This window comes from Ochotona curzoniae, unplaced genomic scaffold (genome assembly GCF_017591425.1).
Source record: "Ochotona curzoniae isolate NIBS_2020 unplaced genomic scaffold, NIBS_Ocur_1.0 scaffold_4505, whole genome shotgun sequence".
Classification (NCBI taxonomy): Eukaryota; Metazoa; Chordata; class Mammalia; order Lagomorpha; family Ochotonidae; genus Ochotona; species Ochotona curzoniae.
The window spans coordinates 1,032,478-1,052,355 of record NW_024467118.1 but is presented as its reverse complement, the minus strand read 5'-3'; the positions used below and the strand labels follow the sequence as shown (position 1 = coordinate 1,052,355).

At 63.7% G+C, this 19,878-nt stretch overlaps 2 protein-coding genes across 4 annotated transcripts in view; one reads left to right on the top strand and one right to left on the bottom strand.

Moving 5' to 3' along the window:
* The first annotated feature begins 1,034 nt into the window (after positions 1 to 1,034).
* MFSD10 (major facilitator superfamily domain containing 10) lies at positions 1,035 to 4,896 on the top strand. Its single transcript, XM_040966143.1, has 12 exons — positions 1,035 to 1,208; positions 1,293 to 1,389; positions 1,462 to 1,565; positions 1,720 to 1,878; positions 2,124 to 2,285; positions 2,386 to 2,497; positions 3,670 to 3,781; positions 4,045 to 4,153; positions 4,224 to 4,314; positions 4,399 to 4,446; positions 4,513 to 4,602; positions 4,698 to 4,896. Exons 1-12 carry the CDS (start codon positions 1,035 to 1,037, stop codon positions 4,808 to 4,810), a joined length of 1,371 nt encoding a protein of 456 aa, XP_040822077.1. The 3' UTR covers positions 4,811 to 4,896.
* A 138-nt stretch (positions 4,897 to 5,034) lies between these two features.
* The window catches only part of ADD1 (adducin 1), a 53,317-nt gene continuing 38,473 nt past the window's right edge, over positions 5,035 to 19,878 (bottom strand). The window contains exons 12-20 of one of the 3 annotated variants that reach the window (XM_040966137.1): positions 19,129 to 19,305; positions 15,125 to 15,376; positions 12,835 to 12,936; positions 12,262 to 12,351; positions 11,532 to 11,624; positions 8,510 to 8,669; positions 7,080 to 7,178; positions 5,774 to 6,146; positions 5,035 to 5,715 (exon numbers count right to left, since the gene is read on the bottom strand). In XM_040966137.1, coding sequence (XP_040822071.1) covers positions 5,821 to 6,146; positions 7,080 to 7,178; positions 8,510 to 8,669; positions 11,532 to 11,624; positions 12,262 to 12,351; positions 12,835 to 12,936; positions 15,125 to 15,376; positions 19,129 to 19,305 — 1,299 coding nt within the window. In that variant the 3' untranslated portion in view covers positions 5,035 to 5,715; positions 5,774 to 5,820. Of the gene's footprint in view, positions 5,716 to 5,773; positions 6,147 to 7,079; positions 7,179 to 8,509; positions 8,670 to 11,531; positions 11,625 to 12,261; positions 12,352 to 12,834; positions 12,937 to 15,031; positions 15,377 to 19,128; positions 19,306 to 19,878 lie in introns of all 3 variants that reach the window. The other 2 variants (XM_040966136.1, XM_040966138.1) reach the window with 2 other exon arrangements.

Genomic DNA, 19,878 nt, shown 5'->3' with positions numbered 1-19,878 from the left:
CGCGGGTGCAGGGTCCCAAAGCCCTGGGCCGTCCCTCCACTGCTCTCCCAGGCCACAGGCAGGGAGCTGAGCCTCCCAGACCAGAAGCGGCGCCCAGATGGGGTCCCAGTACGTTCAAGGCTACGCTCTCGCGCTGGGCCCCAGCACATTCTTGAGCTGTTCCAGTCAAAGGGCCGTAAGAGCACTGGAGACAGCACACGTTGTTGAAGGCCCGTTCACCAAGTGACCACACTGGTTGTTAAAACAATGCCTCAAAGATGACGATTCTTAGCAGGGTGACCTGCACCTGCAGAGGGAGGTGAACTGCTCAGCTGGTTCCAGAGACATCCCGGGCCCTGCCTAGCAGGGGAGCTGTTCTCACCCCTTCGAGCCGTCCACACCTGCATGGACCCCAACAGCCGCCAGCCCCTGCTCTCACACCTGCCAGAATGGCCGGCCCCCGCCCCAGGGATCAGGCGCTGGCCGCGCCGCCGAGCAGTCGGGGGGCCCGGCACCTAAGCGCCCGGCGAGGGACGGCTCCCGTTGCCGTCCAGGCGAGCCCCGCCAGCCGCCAGCGCCGAGGCCGCAGCCCCGGAGCCCGAGGCCGGTCCGGGCGCCCGCGGCTTCCCGGGAGCCGCTTCCCCGAGCGGCGGGCGAGCGCTCCGCCTGGCCGGCGTCACCTCCGGGGCGGGACCGCGGCGCGTTCCGGCGTGGGCGCCTCTGCCAGCGGGGCGGCAGGTGAGGCGCCCGGGAGCAAGTCGTGCTTCTCCAGGCGCGGCGATCGCCCGCGCACCCCGTGCCTCGGTTCCCCGCGTGGCGCGTGGCGCGGGACCTCAACCCGGCCGCTCGAGACGGTTGGCCTGCTGGCCGCGGTTTCTTGCGCAACGTCCGGGCCGAGTTTCCTGCCGCGCGGCCCCGGCTTGGAGAGCGGGGTCGGCACGCCGCAGATGCTCACGGGGGCGTGAGAGGGGCGCGGCTGCCCCCGCGGGCGGGAGACCCCCCGGAGGCGCCCTCACGGGCCGCGCCACGCTCCCCCCAGGTCAGAGCTGCCCGCCATGAGGTGGGGAGGGGACGGCGGCTGCGCCCCGCGCCCGCCCATCCGGCCTCAGCCCGCGCCCCGGCGCCGCGTGCTCACCGTGGTCTTCCTCGGCCTCCTGCTGGACCTTATGGCCTTCACGCTGCTGCTGCCCCTGCTGCCTGGGCTGCTGGAGAGCCACGGCCGTGCCCAAGTGAGCGCCCCCCACGCACACCCCGGGCCCCCCACGCACCCGCCAACCCCGCGGACGTCCCCAGCGCGCTGTCCTGCTCCACAGGACCCACTCTACGGCGCCTGGCAGCGCGGCGTGGACTGGCTCGCCACGGCCATTGGGATGCCGGCCGAGAAGCGCTACAACAGCGTCCTGTTTGGGGGTGAGGCCTGGGAGGGGAGTGGCCCTCGGGGCTGGGGCCTGGGGACACTGTTAAGGGCCGCCCTGTCCCCAGGTCTGATCGGCTCAGCCTTCTCCCTGCTGCAGTTCCTGTCGGCGCCGCTCACGGGGGCCTTGTCCGACTGCCTGGGGCGGCGCCTGGTGATGCTGCTGTCCGTGGTGGGTCCTCAGCCTCGTGGCCATGGTGGCCAACACCCTGGAGAGGGGGCATTGCAGAGCCAGCGGGGAGGGGCCGCTGGGGACCCCAGGGCGGAGTCTGAGGTTGCTCGGTTACCTGGCTGCCAGCCTCAGGTGACACCCCTTGCCCCAGCAGACCGGCCTGGCCGCATCCTACGCAGTGTGGGCCGCCTCTCGGAGCTTCACTGCCTTCCTGGCCTCCAGGGCCATCGGGGGTGTGAGCAAGGGGAACGTCAGCCTCTCCACAGCCATCGTCGCTGACCTGGACTCGCCCCAGGCCCGCAGCCAGGGCATGGTGCGCACGCCGGGCTGGGCGGCCTGGCCTCTCCCTGCCCGCCCGGCCTCTCCCTGCCCCCCCAGGCCTCTCCCTGCCCGCCCGGGGCCTCTCCCTGCCCGCCCCGGGGCCTCTCCCTGCCCGCCCGGCCTCTCCCTGCCCGCCCGGGCCTCTCCCTGCCCTCCCGGGCCTCTCCCTGCCCGCCGGGGCCTCTCCCTGCCCGCCCGGCCTCTCCCTGCGGCAGCTCACTTGGCTGCCTCCCGCAGGCGGTCATCGGCGTGGCCTTCTCCCTGGCCTTCACGCTGGGACCCATGCTCGGAGCCTGCCTGGCCCTGGAGTCTGCGCCCTGGGTCAGCCTGCTGTTGGCTGTCTGCGACCTGCTGTTCCTCTTCTGTTTCCTGCCAGAGACGCTGCCCCCTGAGAAGCGGGTAGGGCGAGGCAAGGGCACTGATGGGCCGGTGTGGGGTCTGCAGGCTGCCTTCTGCTGGCAGCCCGGCAGCCTGGCACATCCCTCCCACACCCCCACAGGCACCCTCCATCGCCCCTGGCTTCCGAGCCGCCCTGGACCTGCTCAGCCCGCCAGCCCTACTGCGCTTCTCCTCGGTGACCGCTGCTGGTCCAGCCCTGGCTGCGGGAGACGGTGAGCAGCCCGGGCTCTCCAGACACGCGCCCTGCGCCACCTGGGCCGCCCACCAGCCAGCCTCACAGTGTGCCCGTCCCAGGACTCACGGTGTGCCCGTCCCTGGGACTCACAGTGTGCCCGTCCCTGGGACTCACGGTGTGCCCGTCCCTAGGACTCACGGTGTGCCCGTCCCTGGGACTCACGGTGTGCCCGTCCCTGGGACTCACGGTGTGCCCGTCCCTAGGACTCACAGTGTGCCCGTCCCTGGGACTCACAGTGTGCCCGTCCCCGGGACTCACAGTGTGCCCATCCCTAGCCTCACAGTGTGCCTGTCCCTAGCCTCACAGTGTGCCTGTCCCTGGGACTCACAGTGTGCCCGTCCCCGGGACTCACAGTGTGCCCGTCCCCGGGACTCACAGTGTGCCCGTCCCCGGGACTCACAGTGTGCCTGTCCCTAGGACTCACAGTGTGCCCGTCCCCGGGACTCACAGTGTGCCCGTCCCTAGCCTCACAGTGTGCCCGTCCCCGGGACTCACAGTGTGCCCGTCCCTAGCCTCACAGTGTGCCCGTCCCCGGGACTCACAGTGTGCCCATCCCTAGCCTCACAGTGTGCCTGTCCCTAGCCTCACAGTGTGCCCATCCCTAGCCTCACAGTGTGCCTGTCCCTAGCCTCACAGTGTGCCTGTCCCTGGGACTCACAGTGTGCTCGTCCCTAGCCTCACAGTGTGCCCGTCCCCGGGACTCACAGTGTGCCCATCCCTAGCCTCACAGTGTGTCCGTCTCTAGCCTCACAGTGTGCCCGTCCCTGGGACTCACAGTGTGCCTGTCCCTGGGACTCACGGTGTGCCCGTCCCTAGGACTCACGGTGTGCCCGTCCCTAGGACTCACAGTGTGCCCGTCCCCGGGACTCACAGTGTGCCCGTCCCTAGGACTCACAGTGTGCCCATCCCTAGCCTCACAGTGTGCCTGTCCCTGGGACTCACAGTGTGCCTGTCCCTAGGACTTACAGTGTGCCTGTCCCTGTGACTCACAGTGTGTCCGTCTCTAGCCTCACAGTGTGTCCGTCCCTGGGACTCACGGTGTGCCCGTCCCCGGGACTCACAGTGTGCCCGTCCCTAGCCTCACAGTGTGCCTGTCCCTGGGACTCACAGTGTGCCTGTCCCTAGGACTCACGGTGTGCCTGTCCCTAGGACTTGGCATCCTGCGCCGCCTGGGCCTGGTCTACTTCCTCTACCTCTTTCTCTTCTCCGGCCTGGAGTTCACTCTTGGCTTCCTGGTCCACCAGCGCTTCCAGTTCAGCAGGTGGGGCGTCCTCAGTCCCCGCCCCGAGGCTGCTGATGCCCCTCCCACCGTCCCTGGCCCCGCCCCGAGCCTGCTGACGCCCCTCCCACCGCCCCTGACTGCCCTGAGCCTGCTGACGCCCCTCCCACCGCCCCTGGACCCGCCCCCGAGCCTGCTGACGCCCCTCCCACCGCCCCTGACTCCGCCCTGAGCCTGCTGACGCCCCTCCCACCGCCCCTGGACCCGCCCCCGAGCCTGCTGACGCCCCTCCCACCGCCCCCCAGCCTACAGCAGGGAAAGATGTTTCTCTTCATCGGGCTCACCATGGCCGCTGTCCAGGGCACCTACGTGCGCCGCCTCGGCCCTGGCAGGGAAGTGGGAGCGGTGAAGCAGGTAGGGTCCCGCCAAGTGGGGCTGGGGGAGGGGTGCTCCCAGCGGTCCTGAGGCTGCCCCTGCCCCGCAGGCCATCCTGCTGCTGGTGCCCGCCTTCCTCCTCATCGGCTGGGGGCGCTCGCTGCCCGTGCTGGGCCTGGGGCTGCTGCTCTACTCCTTCGGTGAGTGGCCCTCGAGGGCGGGGCGAGGCGAGTGGGGTGCCCTGCAGGCCTCCAAGCTGACCCCCGCCGTGTCTCCTCGGGCAGCTGCCGCCGTCGTGGTGCCCTGCCTGTCCTCAGCCGTGGCCGGCTACGGTGAGTGCCCTTCCCCTCGCGGTGGCCCTGGTGGCAGGGTGGCAGCTGACCGGGTCTTTCACCCAGGCTCACCGGCACAGAAGGGCACGGTCATGGGCACGTTGCGGAGCCTGGGGGCCCTGGCCAGGGCAGCAGGACCCATGGCGGCCGCCTCAGGTGAGGGGTGAGGGCCGCCCCTCGGGTCATAGGCCAAGGGGTGGCCAGGCCCTGCAGGACTGGGGCGGTGGCCAGCGCCGGGCTTCTCTCCACAGTGTACTGGCTGGCTGGGGCCCAGGCCTGCTTCACGCTGTCCTCGGGGCTGTTCCTACTGCCCCTCGCGCTCCTGTGGAAGCTGCAGCAGCAGGTGCAATCCAAGGCCGAGTAACCTCCCCAAGCTCTCCCCACCCACGGGGCTCACCCCCGACTCTCTGCCAGCTCCCTGAGGTGGCCATGCCCGCACTGAGCCAGGCTGGCATGGGGCTGGCGACCCCAAGGCCCTGGGCCAGCCCCCACAGTGCTTCACCCGCTCATTGCCAAGCGCACTCCGCCCATCCCGGCCTCTGCTGAGGGAACAAGGGAGTATAAACTGCTTCCGGGTGGGACAGGGACACTGGTTAAAGAGTTTTATTTGTGAGTAAAACAATACAGTGAAGCCAGGCCCCCAGCCTGTGCAGAGCCGGTTCCTGTGTGCGGCTGTGTGGTGTGGTAATACAAAGGTGTCAACTACAAAAGTGGAAAGAAGTCATTGCATACGTGGGGCCAAGAAGGAACAGGGCTGAGGGCAGTCCTGGGGGGTGGGCAGACAGGGCAGGACCACCCAGCAGGCCCACCCGCTGGCGCCAGCTCTGCCGGGAGCCTCTCCTGGGGCTCCCCAAGCCAGCACCAGGCAGCACCCCGGTGCGGGTCCCCCTGAGCACTGATTCAGAGCACATCCCAGCACGATGGTTCTGGTCACTGTGGGAAGCAGCCCTGCCTGGCCAGGCAGGGACTAAAGCAGCAGCAGCCCGTCCGTGTCCACGGTCAGAGGCCTCACTGCAACCCAGCAGGAAGGTGCGAGAAAGGACCCTCCCGCCCCCTTCCCATGTAGGGGAGCCACGTGATGCTCCAGACCTGGTCGGGGTGATGGGTCAGACCATGCATAGCGTTGCGCTGGGGAGACCGCGTCCAGCCCCAGCTCAGGGCAGCCGCGGTGCCCGAGGCTGTGGGCAGACATGCGAGTGGCCCGTAGGACCAAGGCTGTGGGCAGGAGCCAAGCACGACATGGAGCAGGTGCGCGGTGGAAGCTGAGGGCGCCGAGCAGGGGTCAGCTGGAGGGAGGGCGCCGAGCAGGCTCAGCTGGAGGGAGGGCGCCGAGCAGGGGTCAGCTGGAGGGAGGGCGCGGGGCGCGCTGCGGCCTCAGGAGTCGCCCTTCTTCTTGCTCTTCTTCAGGAAGGACGGGGTGCGGAACTTCTTCTTCTTCTTGGAAGGAGACTTGCCAGGAGACCCGTCACTGCCAGGGTCCCCGGGCGCCGCGGCCTCAGCTGTGGGCCCTGGGCCTGCGTCTGGGGTGCTCTCTGCAGGGAGCCTGGGGGGGCCTGGGGGGTGCTGGACTTCCTCTTCCTCCTCTTCCACCGGCACCGCTGAAGGCTCAGGCTCGTCGGGGGACAGGTCGGGGAGCGTGGGCCGCAGGGTGGTGGCCTCACTGTCATCTCCTGTGCGTGACACAGGCTCTTGCGGGGCGTCTGGGGAATTGGGTGGGGGCAGAGTCACTCCAGGTTCTGCTGACCTCACAGCAGGTGCTGGGGACACGATGCCCAGCACTGGAGTGTGAGGGCTTCTCAAATCAACCCAAGTCTGGGTCCCCAACACCAGGCAGCGTGGAGGCAGCATGGCCACAAGGCGGGCCAACGACCAAAGACAGGAAGCAAACAGGCTGACAGTGGCCCAAGAGGTAGGCTGCGTGGCAAGCACTGGGTGCACACACAGCAACTTCACAACTTGACTTAACTCAGGAGGGCTGAGGGGCTCCTGGAAAAGCAGCACGGGTGGCCTGCAGGGGAGACCCCCGGGAACAGCAGTGCTCAGCATCGGGGCGGGAGTGGGGGCCTGGGACTAGGGCCTTCCCTGCCCAGGCTCCAGAGCAGAGGCTCCGGCCTGCCGGGAGGGTGTGAGCAAATGTCACGTCTGTTAATGGTACCCACATCCCTGCGGGTCTCTAACCCAAGCCCCAGTGTGAAGTGAGGTGCTGCCAGCTGGGACAGCCGGCTCTGAGCCGTCCCGCCCCGCGCTCGCAGGAGGCCCTCCCCAGTGCAGCTGTGTCTGAGGGACAGAAGACAGGACACGCAGGGGAGTGGAGCGCGGTACTTACTAGGGCAGCAGGTACTCCCTAGCGCGTCCGCCTCCTGCTCGCAAGCAGCACAGGGAGAGAGAAGCACAGGAGAGGTGTGTGCGGTCGTCACGGCCACCAGGACAGAGGAGGCCGGGCCAGGGGGTGGACACAGACCAGGGACAGGCAGGGGTGCACGCCAAGTCACTCCAGACGACAGGGCAGCCAACGGGCGACACTGACATCACACCCCGGAGCTTGCCCCCGACCGCACCCTGCCAGCCCCTGACCCAGCCGGCTGGGGTCTCGCCCACCTCCCTCAGGGTCCCTCCCTCCCCACAACGCTCACCTTCTTCAAGCTTGACGGGGGTGCTGGGGGGTGTGTGGGGGGCCACCGTCTGGTCGGGAGGGCACGTTTCCTCTGGCTCCCTGCTCTCCTCCAGGTTGTCTAGGCACACACACACAGCAAGGGCAAGGAAGTGAGCCCTGGCATCCTGCCCCCAGTTCTCGGGAAGACAACCAACTGGATCAAAAAGCAGTGTCTGGCCCTGCTGAAGAGCCTGGGCGGCCTGCCCTTCCCAGGGGGAGGTGGCATCCGGCATCCCTCAAACCTGGGTTTGCCGACTAGAGGAGCAAGTGCAGGGCCTGGGCCCTGGATCCAGGACGTGGCCCTGCCCCCATGGAGCCATCGGGGTCAGCACCCCTCCACCCTTCCTTCGGGAAGCAGGAGGAGAAGCTCCTGTCTGCTGTGCTACTACCCAGGCCCCCACAGGAGGGGACTCCCTGGCCAGCCAGGGTCCCCATGGCAGGACGGTGGGACCTGGAGTCCACACAGTCCTCTCTGGGGTCCCCAGGGCCTCAGCCCCCCATGTCCAGCTCCAGTGGGTAACAGCTGGACACGTGGCCTCACACAGGACAAGGCCCTGGGCAGGCGGTCAGGGTGCAGCTGCGGAGCAGACTCCTCCGTCAGCCGAGCACCAGCATGGCCCACGGGGGCTGTCTCACACGTCCACCTGGTCCCTGGCAGGAAACTGCTGCCCATGGCTGCCTGGGGCCAAGGGCCACTGGGACAGGGCAGTCTCCTGGTAGAGCCCAAGGAGGCTGAAGGCAAGCACCCAACTCCATACAGTTGTAGTCAGGCCCAGGAGGCCCACGGTCACTGTGGGTGGCCCTTTAGACACAGTGTGGTCACCCATCAGGGCTCTCTGCTCAGGCTTTCCTGGTGCCAGTCAAGGCGGGAGCTCAGGGCAAGGGTGTGATGTTCACGCAGACCTGTCCCGTGCAGCATGCCTGCATCTGCTTGCCAGCCCTGAGCTAGGGAGCCTCCTGCCCTCTCAGGATGGCACCAGCCTTGCCAGGAGCCCTCTGTGTGCTCAGGTGTGCACGCCAAAGACCTCGGATTTCCTGCATGGCTGCCCCAGGGGCACACAGAGCCCTGTTGGAGATCTGGGACTCCTGCCCAGCCTTGCCTGCTTTGTGCCGTGGTCAGCCCCACCTTGCAGCATGCCACGCAGCCTTAACCCACGAACCTGACAGATATGCGCCACACATAGCCCCTGAGGCAGGCTCTTCTGTGGGTGCTCGGATGGGGCCGTGTGGACACCCACAGGGAGGGTGGCCAGTACGCCTGCACCCAGCTGCCCTCTGGGCATGCCCACACCTGACATCTTGGGATAAGAATGCAGGACGAGCCTTGACCGGCCAGCGACGCCCTGCTCTGTCCTCAGCGGGGGAGGCTGGGATGCAGGCAGTTTGAAGCCCCTGCGCTGGCTCGCTCACCTCCCGAGCGGCCCTTCTGCTTGCGCTCCACCTCCTTGCGGTACTCCTCCAGCTCACGGTCGGTGAGCGTGTTGAAGGGGTTGGGGCCTGTGGTGCTCACGATGACGTGGGGCTGGTACTCCTTCTCGATGATGGCCTTGGAGGCTGTCACCAGCTCACCCTGAGGATGAGAAAGTCGCCTGGTCAGCAGGAGCCTGACCATCAGGACTGCCCCTGACCCCGAGCAGGCTGCAGGCGGACCCTGAGGTGCCACGGCCAGAAGCCCGAGGCCCTGGCTGACCTGCAGCCTCCAGGGCAGAGGGTGTGGAAGGGTCTGCTGTGGAGAGCACCCTGGCAGGGGGAGCCCAGCCACTTCCAGGTGGAGGTTCCCTCTCCCCGCACCCTTACAGCATCTGTGCTCGGGACGCAGTACTTGTCGGGGTGTGGGGGATGGGGCCGAGCAGGTCGTGAGGTGTCCGTGGGCAGTGCCTGACGGGCTGAGGGCAGGGTGCTCAGTGAGCTGGCACTCCACACACAACTGGGTGATGGTATGCAGACACAACCCAACACAAAGTGCAAGATGACAGAGCTGCTGGAAGGCGGCCGGCGCACTGGGCTGTGTGCAGGGCCCGCCGCCAGCGGGGCACAGGCAGGCAAGGGGAGTGCTCCTCTGGATGTGGCCCCCACTCAGAAGCAGCTGCCTCGCCTGCCAGCCCTGAGGCCCAAGCTTGACCTCAGCTACCAGTGCCCATCACTGGGCAGCACGGGGCCCTGCATTTCGACCTTCCTGCCAGCCAGCGGCCCCATCCACCTCCCCCCACCCCCAGCACACACAGCCGAGGGCCAGGCTGTTGCAGCCCATCCAAAAACTGCTGGGGCAGAGTGTCCCTGCCTGGAGCAGCTTCGAGAGCAGCTGACCAGCCCAGTCAGCACAGAAGGTGCTCCCGCCCGGCCACTGTGTCAGGCTGGTGACCACAGTGGGGACCCCTCAGGGAGGATGACCCACAGCTGGCCACATGTGGATGTATGTGCCTCAGGAGAGGACACACATGGCAGTGCTAGGTGCACACGTGCAAGGCGCTCCTGGTGGGCACCCCGAGTCGAGGGGCGAGGGGTGGAGCCTGCTTGCTGCGTGTGCATAGCAGGCTGCATGGCCTGGCCCTGGCTCTAGACTCACACCCCCGTCTCCATGTGTTGAAGCCACGTGGCGTGACCAAGCCCAGCACTGCGGTGCGCGGTGGGTTGCAGACCCGGAGGGAACACGGCCGGGGGACAACAGCTGCAGCCAGAGTGAGCGCCGGGGGCAGCACACAGTTGGGTACTCTGCCACCTGCGGCAGGGGTACCCCCAGTAATGGGCACTGTGGGAAGTGGGCAAGCAGTCACCGCGTGACCAATAGGCCCAGAAGGCATCCTGGCACAAAGTGGGCCAGCTGCTTCCTGCCCAGTGCACGGCAGACTGTCCCCACGCCAAGGGCTGCCCAGAAGGGATGACGGGCAGATGGCCCCCCGGCTGGAATGTGCAGTGCCAAGAGGCCCACCTCCGCCTCCCTCGCACACAGTTCCTTCACTGGCTGGGCGAACACACACACACCCGGGAGCCCACAGTCCGCTGCGAGCCTGCTTCCTCCCCGGTGATGCTGCACCCCTAGGGACGCCCAGCCCGCAGACTACCCCCAGAGACAGCCTGGGAGCAGAGGGCAAGCACCGAAGCTGGGACTGCCCCTGCAGTCAGGGACCAGCTACCCTGGACGCTGAGCTCTCGGCAGGCGCCCCACGCAGGGGATGCCGTCCCATACACAGCTCTCCCCGTTCTGCAGTCTACAAGCATACACACAGATTACAGTTTGGAGTTTAAGATTTTGGGGTGCTATAGCTGCAGTGTGATGCTAGCAGCACCCTATGGGTGCCCCACTTCCAGTCTGGCTCTGTGCTATCGCACTTGGGCAAGCAATGGGAAGATGGCTCAGCACCTGCGCCCTGCACCCACACGGGAGACCAGGAAGGAGCTCCTGGCTCCTGGCTGCTGAAGACACTTAGGGAGTGAACCAGCGGATAGAAGCTCTCTGTCTGTCCCTCTATTAATCTGCCTTCCAAATAAACAATATTTTAAAAAATAAATCCGAAGCCTTTTCTCCCTGTAGCATTAAACATTTTATCTACAGGTTTAGTTTTTATTTAGTTAGTTATTTGAGAGACAGAGTAGACTGTTGCCGCTCCTTAGTTCACTCCTCCAACGTCTGCAACACTTGGGGTTGGGCTGGGGCTAAAATTAGGAGCCAGAAACTGCATCCAGGCACCCAGTGTGAGCACAGAGGCCCAGTGACCAGGACCGTACCACAGCACCCCAGGGTGCCTCCCCAGCCTGTGCTCCTTGGAGCAGATAGGCCCCACCTCATTGTCCACTTCTCTCTCAGTGCCGTGACCCCTGACTGCCGTGGTCAGTTGTCACAGCCCAGGCATGAGCACTTAAAGATCATTCATTCGAGTGACAGAGAAAAACAGAGAAGGAGGGAGGGATGGAGGAAGGGATGGGGGAGGGGAGGAGGGAAAAATGGATCTTCCATCTGCTGGGTCCCATCCCAGATGGGCACAACCGCTGGGGCTGGACCAAGCCGAGGCCAGAAGCCATCAGCTCCGTCCTGGTCCCCCATGTGAGCAGCAGGGCCTCAAACCCTTGGGCCACCCTTCCCCAGGTGTACCCTTCCCCAGGAGAACTGGAGGGGAAGCAGAGCTGCCAGGATTCCAACTGGCACCTATCTGGGTTGCCGGCGCTGCAGGCGACATTTAGCCACTGCTATACCACACCGGCTCTGGCCCTCGGCAGTCCCAGGAAACTGCACCAGCCCAAGGCACACACGGACTAGGCAGATGCCGCCCTGACCACACCGCTCACTCAGCCACGACAGAGGAGCCGAAAGCTGAGTGGTGACAAGGAGGGAGGGGGCAGAGCCCGCACAGATCACCTGGTAAGGGAAGGGGTCGGGCCGGCAGAGGGAGAGCGGGGGGCAGCGAGGAGCCCGGGGCCGAGGGGCGGTGAGTACCTTTCTAACAGAGAGAGGTCTAGCGGGGCTAAGAGTCTGCTCTGTGAGTGGGAGCCCTTCGATGGTCTCCGTACAGTCAGAGAGGGGCGCATCCTGCAACGGCAAACTCAGTGGTCAGCGCGCACCGGCCCGGCCTCGGGCAGCAAGCAGGGCGCAGCGCGGAGCCAGGAGCAAGCATGCAGTGAGGCGGCCGCGGCAGCACAGCGCCGCGTGCACACACCGAACAGAGACCAGGACTGGCCGCGCCAGCAACGCAGCATCGGAGGTGCCCGGGCACAGTGTGGTGTGTCCCTTTCAGAGATAACTACTCACACAGTCACCTTCCGGGTGCCACCAAGGACAGCCCTTCCCAGAACTGTGTGTGACCTGGGCCACGTTCCAGGGCGGCCCTGTGCGCACACAGCGAGGTGTACCAGGGCAGAGTTCATGAAGCCCACCCCAGGAGTGCCTGGCACAGCATCGCGCTGGAGCCAGGGGCATGCCTGGCCCTGAAGCTAGGGCCAAGCCCCGCCCTCCCGCACACATGCACCCCGAGGCAACACCCTTGCATGCCGTGCTGGGCGAGTTCAGGGCACAGTGGCCAGCTTCCTCCTCCCGAGGGAGGTGCTGTGCGGACACCGGCCGCCTGAACACTTACCTGCTCTTAGGTGGGCATTTCCCATCTAAGAACACCTCTGGGACAGCCAGCCACAGCCTCACTACCCACCACTGCCAGAGAGACGAGCCTCACCTGGACAAGGCTCCTGTCCATCAGCACGCCACACAGGACCTGGGACTGAGGGCCAGCCGTCTTGATGTCCTGTAAGTTTTGCTCTCGGATCTGGGAATGAAGAAACACAGGTCAAGAGAAGAGAGAAGCGTCCGGGGCTGCACGGCACGCAGCCGGGCCCCCAGCCGGCGCTCCCACTCGCCAGCCCAGCAGGCATGACACAGGGCACATCCCGGTGGCCCGCGAGCCTGCCTGAAGCTACTGGAGTGAGCTGCTCAAGGCCCAGTGGGTCAGGGATGCAGGGCCATTCCTGGCCCCTCACACCCACTGGGGACAGTTTCAGCGGACACACCTGCCGGAATACACCTTAACTGGGGAGACATGGACTTGGCCCAGGCCCCATGGCCTGTCAACACTGACGAGCCGTGTTCTAACACACCAAGTCCAGCGCCCAGCTCTTGGAAGGAGCCCTGAAAGGCCAGCCCATTGCCCTGCCCACCACCAGGCTCTGCAGCTCCCATCTAGCCTCGAGCCAGCCACAGCGGAGCAGCAGCTCCCCCTCCCGCACGTCCAGCACCCGGGGTCTGTACGCACCTTGTTCCTCATCTCCTGGACCTCTTTGGGGTTAGTGTTCAATGGAACAAACAGGTTAGGGACGGCAGAGGTGGAGGTTCTATGCCCATCCTCTTTAGTCCACTGCAATGGCAAGAACAGTTGGGAAGTCAGGATCGAGACCGCGACAGGGACTACCGACGGCACCCACCTCGTGGCACATCTGGGCATGCACTGCGCGTCACAGAGAGGACTGAACCAAGGACACATCTCCTGGGCCACTCGGGACATGGCCACACGGAATCCAGAGAAGTAGCAGAGACAGGCTCACAGTGACAGGCAAGGCCCCTTAAAGCTCAAGGCCTGGTGCCCTTGGGCCAGCCAGGCGAGGCCCCACGGGCCCACTGGTTCACCCTCTCCGAGCCCGACCCCCAAGCCAGCTGGAAGCGTGAGATGGCAGGGGATGAGAAGCAGTGTGATGCTGCTCCCGGGGCAGGGAGAGAGGCAAAGTTGCGCTAAAACAAAGGAGAGCATCAGAATGTGCCGCTTGTATAACTAGTTCAACCCGGAAGTCGGTGCGTGGGAACTCTCATATACAGAAATAAGAGCTGGGTGATGTGAAAACGCAACACTCCAGTACCGGGTTCACCCAAGGGACTGGAGGCGTGCCACCGGCCGCCAGGCCGCCGAGGTGCCAGCACATGCGGCTGCAGGCCGCACCTTCTCACGCGTTTGTACTGCTCTCCAATCAGACACCTAAGCTTTGGGGTCGAATTCTTTTTCTCAAGCATGAGGAGCACTGACCTTTAAAGCAAGCCCATCCGGCAGCCAGTGCCACGCCCCCCAGAGGACTCTTGCGAGGCAGTGAAGTAGCCAAAACCACAGGACTTGGAAGAAAAGCAACAAACCACCCAATGTGCAGGCACTGCAGAGGAAGTGGGATGGGCATGGAGCTGGGTACTCACTGCCAGGAATCTTCCAGCGTTTTATCAAACATAATTTTCAGTCAAAACACGAAAGCAACCTCCAAAGCTTAACTTGTGAATGCAGTGACAGCAGGCATTAAAGGTGGAGTGCACCAACCTGGACCCACTGCACCAGTTAGAAGCCCTGGAGTGGGCACACTGCCTAGACTGCCCAACACACCTGCCACAGCTCAGAGTGGTGGCTGCGGCACGCGGGCACACCTCAGAAAACACCCGTGCGTAAGGCAGCACTGTGTCCACGTCGCCAGCAGAAAAGAGCACTGTGCCAAGCCCCCCTTAACAAATGAGACAGAAAACACAAGGGTGAAATGCAGAAATAGGGGCGGGAGGGGAGAAGGGCGGCTGGGGAACCAGGAGAGATGTGCTCCGCACCCGGCCCCGCCGTGGGGCCCAGCAGCTCAGGAGCACTGAGCGCACGCCCAGCTGAGCCTCAGGAAGACACCTGGGGAGACAAAACTTGTTTTCCATAGATATGAAGTGAGAGCAATGCTGTCAGGGCAAGGAGAGGCCCTTCTGCTGGTCTGGCTGCCTGCGGGGTAGGGGAGCGTGACCTCGGAACTCCTGAGGTGGCTGCGCCAGCAGGGGCCTGGCCTGGCCTCCGTCTCCCACAAGGCTCCACTTGAGGGCTTCAGGAACAGGCCATGCCAACACTGAGGGCCAGGCTGGCCAGGCTGCTGCAGCCCAGGGCTGAGGAGCAGAATGCCACAGTTGCAGGCCGTCGGAGTGACCCTCAGGAAAGTGTCAGTGCCAACATGAAGTACCCTGGGTGCTCGCAGGCGCCCTGCGCCACGCCCAGCAGCAGGCGGGGACTCAGCACGATGGCATCTACTCGCATGCAACCGTCCATGCAGAGGGCGGCTGCTCCGAGCGTTCGGAGGCGTTGGGACAGAGGTGGGGCTCCACTTGGAGGACAGGGCAGCAGAGAGCAGGTCAGAGAGCCATGAGGGCAAACTGCGTAAGAGACTGCGGAGGCGACAAGGACACTGAGGGCTCTAGGAGTCCTGAGCTCACCCCAAGTTCAAGCACAGCGCCCACCCTCAGGGAATAAGAGCTTAGGCAAACGAGCAGAGGGGAGCATTGCATCTTAAGCAGTTTTAGACAGACAGCATTACTGAGTTTTATCTGTGCATAAAGCAGACTGGCTCAGATTAGAAGTGAGGAGGGTCGGGGGGCTGGGTTCCCAAAGCCTCCGAAGCCGCAGCGCCCGGCTCGCTCTACGTCATCTAACTACGAACAGTAAGGTAGGCACAGACCAAGCAGTTGGTAATACAGCTTGGCACGCAGACACCGGACGAGAGAGACTGCAGCAAGGGTGTCACGTGATCGTGTGTAATGTTCGTCCACACCTTAGTCTTCGACTTGGGGCTGCTCCCGCTCTGCCCTTCCTCAGAGGCCCCATCAGCCCGGCCAGAGCTCAGCCACTTCGTCTTCTCCCGCTGCTGCTTCTGAAAACTGTGTCTGAGGGGGGAGCAAGTGCCCGAGTCGCCATCGCTAGCAAAGGAGTGGCCTGGGACACTGGCAGGGGCTTCCACGTCGCCGCACTTTTTAGATTTCTCTCTCAGAGCAGGGTATCGGTAAGGATAGCCGGTTCTGTAGCCCTAGGACACAGAGAACGAAGGAGTCACTGGAGCGCTCTCCCGACAGACTGCCCTCGGCAGTGTGAGGGACTCTCCAGAGCCACCACACACAGACCGGATGCAGCAAGGCTGTGGCCATGCCCTCGCTCGACAGGGAACACGCAGGGGAACCGGACTGCAAACACCCAGGAGTCCAGCACGAGTGGAGGGCAAGAGCTGAAGTTAGGTCACACAATGAAATACCCCAAGGAAGCACACAGGTGACTCACAAGACAGACATTCAATAAAAACAAACCACACGCACAACAGTTCCAGGCAGAGTCCTGCAGGAATAGGCTCAGAAGAGGCAAAGTCCCTCTTTAGGGCTAGAGATGGGGGAGTGGGCTCCATGGGAGGACAGACTAAAAATGCGAGTCAGGGCCTGCTGAGGGCCTATTGAGGGCCTGCTGAGGGCCTGCTGAGGACTGCTGAGGCCTGCTGAGGCCTGCTGAGGGCTGCTGAGGGCCTGCTGAGGGCTGCTGAGGGCCTGCTGAGGGCTGCTGAGTCCTGCTGAGGCCTGCTGAGGGCCTGCTGAGGGCTGCTGAGGGCTGCTGAGGGCCTGCTGAGGGCTGCTGAGTCCTGCTGAGGGCCTGCTGAGGGCCTGCTGAGGCCTGCTGAGGGCTGCTGAGGGCCTGCTGAGGGCTGCTGAGGGCTGCTGAGGGCCTGCTGAGGGCCTGCTGAGGCCTGCTGAGGGCCTGCTGAGGGCTGCTGAGGGCTGCTGAGGGCTGCTGAGGGCTGCTGAGGGCTGCTGAGGGCCTGCTGAGGGCCTGCTGAGGCCTGCTGAGGGCTGCTGAGGGCTGCTGAGGGCTGCCGGGGCCTGCTGAGGGCTGCCGAGGGCTGCCGGGGCCTGCTGAGGGCTGCCGAGGCCTGCTGAGGGCCTGCTGAGGGCCTGCTGAGGGCTGCTGAGGGCCTGCTGAGGGCCTGCTGAGGGCTGCTGAGTCCTGCTGAGGGCCTGCTGAGGCCTGCTGAGGGCTGCTGAGGGCCTGCTGAGGCCTGCTGAGTCCTGCTGAGGGCTGCTGAGGGCTGCTGAGGGCCTGCTGAGGGCCTGCTGAGGGCCTGCTGAGGGCCTGCTGAGGGCCTGCTGAGGGCTGCTGAGGGCCTGCTGAGTCCTGCTGAGTCCTGCTGAGGGCTGCTGAGTCCTGCTGAGGCCTGCTGAGGGCCTGCTGAGGGCCTGCTAAGGGCTGCTGAGTCCTGCTGAGGCCTGCTGAGGCCTGCTGAGGGCCTGCTTACGGTTCAGAGTTGATGACACCAACAGTCTGTAAGCCAGCCTGCTATGCACTCCACTTCAATGTAAAGTTAAACTGAAGCATAGGCTGGCGTCTTTCACCACTGCTCATGCTTGTTAATCAATTACTCATCATTTTGCCTTTAGTTATACATTAAATACCACGATGGTCTTCAAGAATCCCCATGTCGGCACAGTTCACATCAATGCTGACTCCCAGCAAATGTACTCACGTCTACACACTGCTTTACAAGCTGACACCAATCCTCACGCCGTGCCGGGCAAGTTCACCACCCGTCCCTGGGGCAAGGAGAGTGCTATGCCACCTGCCCAATTCCTGTTCTCAGCATCTTGTGGCAGGAGTGGACCTCAGTGGTCCCAAGGTCCCACTTCTTTAGGGGCTTGGGGTGACCTCTAGCCAATGAGACACATACAGGTGAGTAGCAGGCTGGACATGATCTCATGTCTCTCCAGGACTGGCACAGCTCTGATTAAACCAGCCCCAGCCGAGGAAGCCTGCGAGTGGACCCGCCGCTTCTTCTAAAGATTCACTTATTTCAGGCAGACTCTAGGACACGGCTGTTCTGTGTTTTTAAGATTTACTTTTATTGTAAAGGCAGATTTGCACAGAGAAGGAAAGGAGAGACAGAGAAAGATCTTCCATCTACTGGTCCACTCCCCAAATGGCTGCAATGGCCAGAGATGGGCTGATCCAGAGCCAGGAGCCAGAAGCCTCTTTCAGGTCTCCCACGCAGGTGCAGGGTCCCAAGGCTTTGAGCTGTCCTCGACAGCTTTCCCAGGCCACAGGCAGGGAGCTAGAAGGGAAGTGGAGCTGCTGGGACACAAACCAGCACCCAGAAGGGGTGCTGATGCTTGCAGGGGGAGGATGAGCCCGTTAAGCCATCAGGCTGGCCCTGACATACAGTTGGTTAAGCTTTTCCTGCAGTACCTGCATCCCTTACTGGCACCGGTTAGGGTTCCAGCAACTCCACCTCCAATCCAACCCCTGCTAATGCACTTAAGAAAAATAGGGAAACATGGCCCAGGTTCTTGGGCCCCAGCACCACATGGGAGACCTAGAAGAAGCTCCTGACTCTTGACTTCAGACCAGCCCAGCTCCAGCCACTGTGGCCATTTAAGGAGTGAACCGACGAACAGAAGAGCTCTGTCTCTCCTTCTCTCTCTGTAAACCTGCCTTTTAAATAAAAATAAATAAATATTTACAACATTATTTACTTGGGATGGGGGCTGGTGTAGTGGTCTATTAGGCTAGTCCCCCGCCTGCGGTATTGGCATCCCGTGTGGGTGGCCAGTTCTAGTCCTGACTGCGCTAATTCTGACCCCGCTTCATGTAACAGCCTAGGAAAGCAGTGAAGCATGGCCCAAGATCTTGGACCCCTGCACTCAAGTAGGAGACATGAAGGAAGCTCCTGGCTTCAGAGCAGCTCAGCTCCAGCCACTGCAGCCATTTGGAGAGGGAACCCAGCAGATAGAAGAGCTCTCTGCCTTTCCCTCCTCTTTCTCTCTGTAACTCTGACTTTAAAATAATAAACAGACCTTTTTTAAGTGTCAAAAAAGTTGTCAAAAACATCTATTTGAAAGAGAGCGCTTCCATCCACTTGTTCACTCCCCAAAGGGTCACCCCCGCCACGGCTGGGCCAGGCTGAAGGCAGGAGCCAGCACCTTCCTCCAGGTGTCCCACGTGGGCAACAGGCCCCGAGCACTTGAGCTCTCTTTCCTTGCTTTTCCCAGGCCATTAGCAGGCAGCAGTCAGGAGGGATACCAGCCGAGCCCCATGCTGGATGCTGGCACTGAAGGCGGCCACTTTGCCGGCTGAGCCACAGCACTGGCCTCAGCCAAGCCTGCTGGGGAGGAGCCAGGCCTGGCCGAACTCTGGTGGAAGCCTCTGAGAGTGGGGCTGAGGGTAGCTATGCTGGACTCCTGACCCACAGAAACCAGGAAAAAACAAATGTCACTAAGCTACAAGAAGCACACACAGCACAGCCATAGGTGTCCGCCAAGCTATCAGCACTATCAATCCTCACCCGAACCTGAACCCGAACCCAGTAAACAACCGAAAGCTGAGCGTGGAAGGGCTTTTCAGGGCCAGCTGCGGAAAGGCCACCGTGCACTGGGTTAGGGTCGGGGTCTTCCCTGTGGCCCCTTCACAGCCCAGCGCCCCCGAGGAGCACAGGAGCAAGCGAAGGTACCCCGTGGCTTTGCTCCGTGTCCTCACAGAAACCTGCTCTCAGGGGAGCAGGCATTAACCGAACCATGTTGTGCCACAGCTCCTGCAGGAAGCGGCGTGAGGCAGGGGGAGGGTGGTCAGTTCCCACAGAACACGGTATGCAGGCCGCAAACACCCAACTGAGCTGGAGCGACAGAGGTAGGTTGACTCCTGTCCCCAGCCCAGGACTGTCTTAGAGCTGAGACACCAGTGCTGCTCACAGACCCAGCCCCTGGGTGTGACCTTTTAGCTCTCGCCACCAAGCAGCCCCTCCTCCCTTACCAGGTTGTCCAGCATCCGCATGAGGGCCTCAAACTCCTGCTCGCCCATCTGCCACTGAGGAGCCGGTGCAGGGCCTTCCCCCGCAGGGGGCCCTGGAGAACGGGACTTGGCTTTGTACTTCCCAGGGTCCAGCAGGACTAAGTTGTCCGGTCCTCCTGTGCTGGCCAGAGTCCGAACCTTAAACACAGGAAGCGAAAGCATGAGCTGAGCCCTGCCTTAACCCTGAGCCCAGAGGGGAGAGGCCTAGGCGGCTGAGGGTGGCTGTGAGCAGCTGAGGGTATCTGTGGGTGGCTGTGGGCGGCTGAGGGTGGCTAAGGGTCTCTGGGCAGCTGAGGGTCTCTGTGGGCAGCTGAGGGAGGCTGTGGGAAGCTGAGGGTATCTGTGGGCGGCTGAGGGTGGCTAAGGGTGGCTAAGGGTGGCTAAGGGTGGCTGTAGGTAGCTGTGAGCAGCTGTGGGCGGCTATGGGTAGCTGTGGGCAGCTGTGGGTGGCTGTGGTTCAGGGCCTGTGCAAGAGGAAACAGCCCATCACCAGTCTACTTTTGGAGGTCTCCTTTAACCTGGCGAGGCACCGACATTCATGGTGGGGAGAAGGGAAGCACCTTCAGCCCTGTCCAGGGGACCTGGGCCCTCGCCGGCACCAGAGGCCTGCTCAGCCGGTCAGACAGCATGACTCTGGGGCAGAGGGGACCTGGGCCTTCACTGGCACCAGAGGCCCAGTCAGACAGCATGACCCTAGGGTGGAGCGGGCAA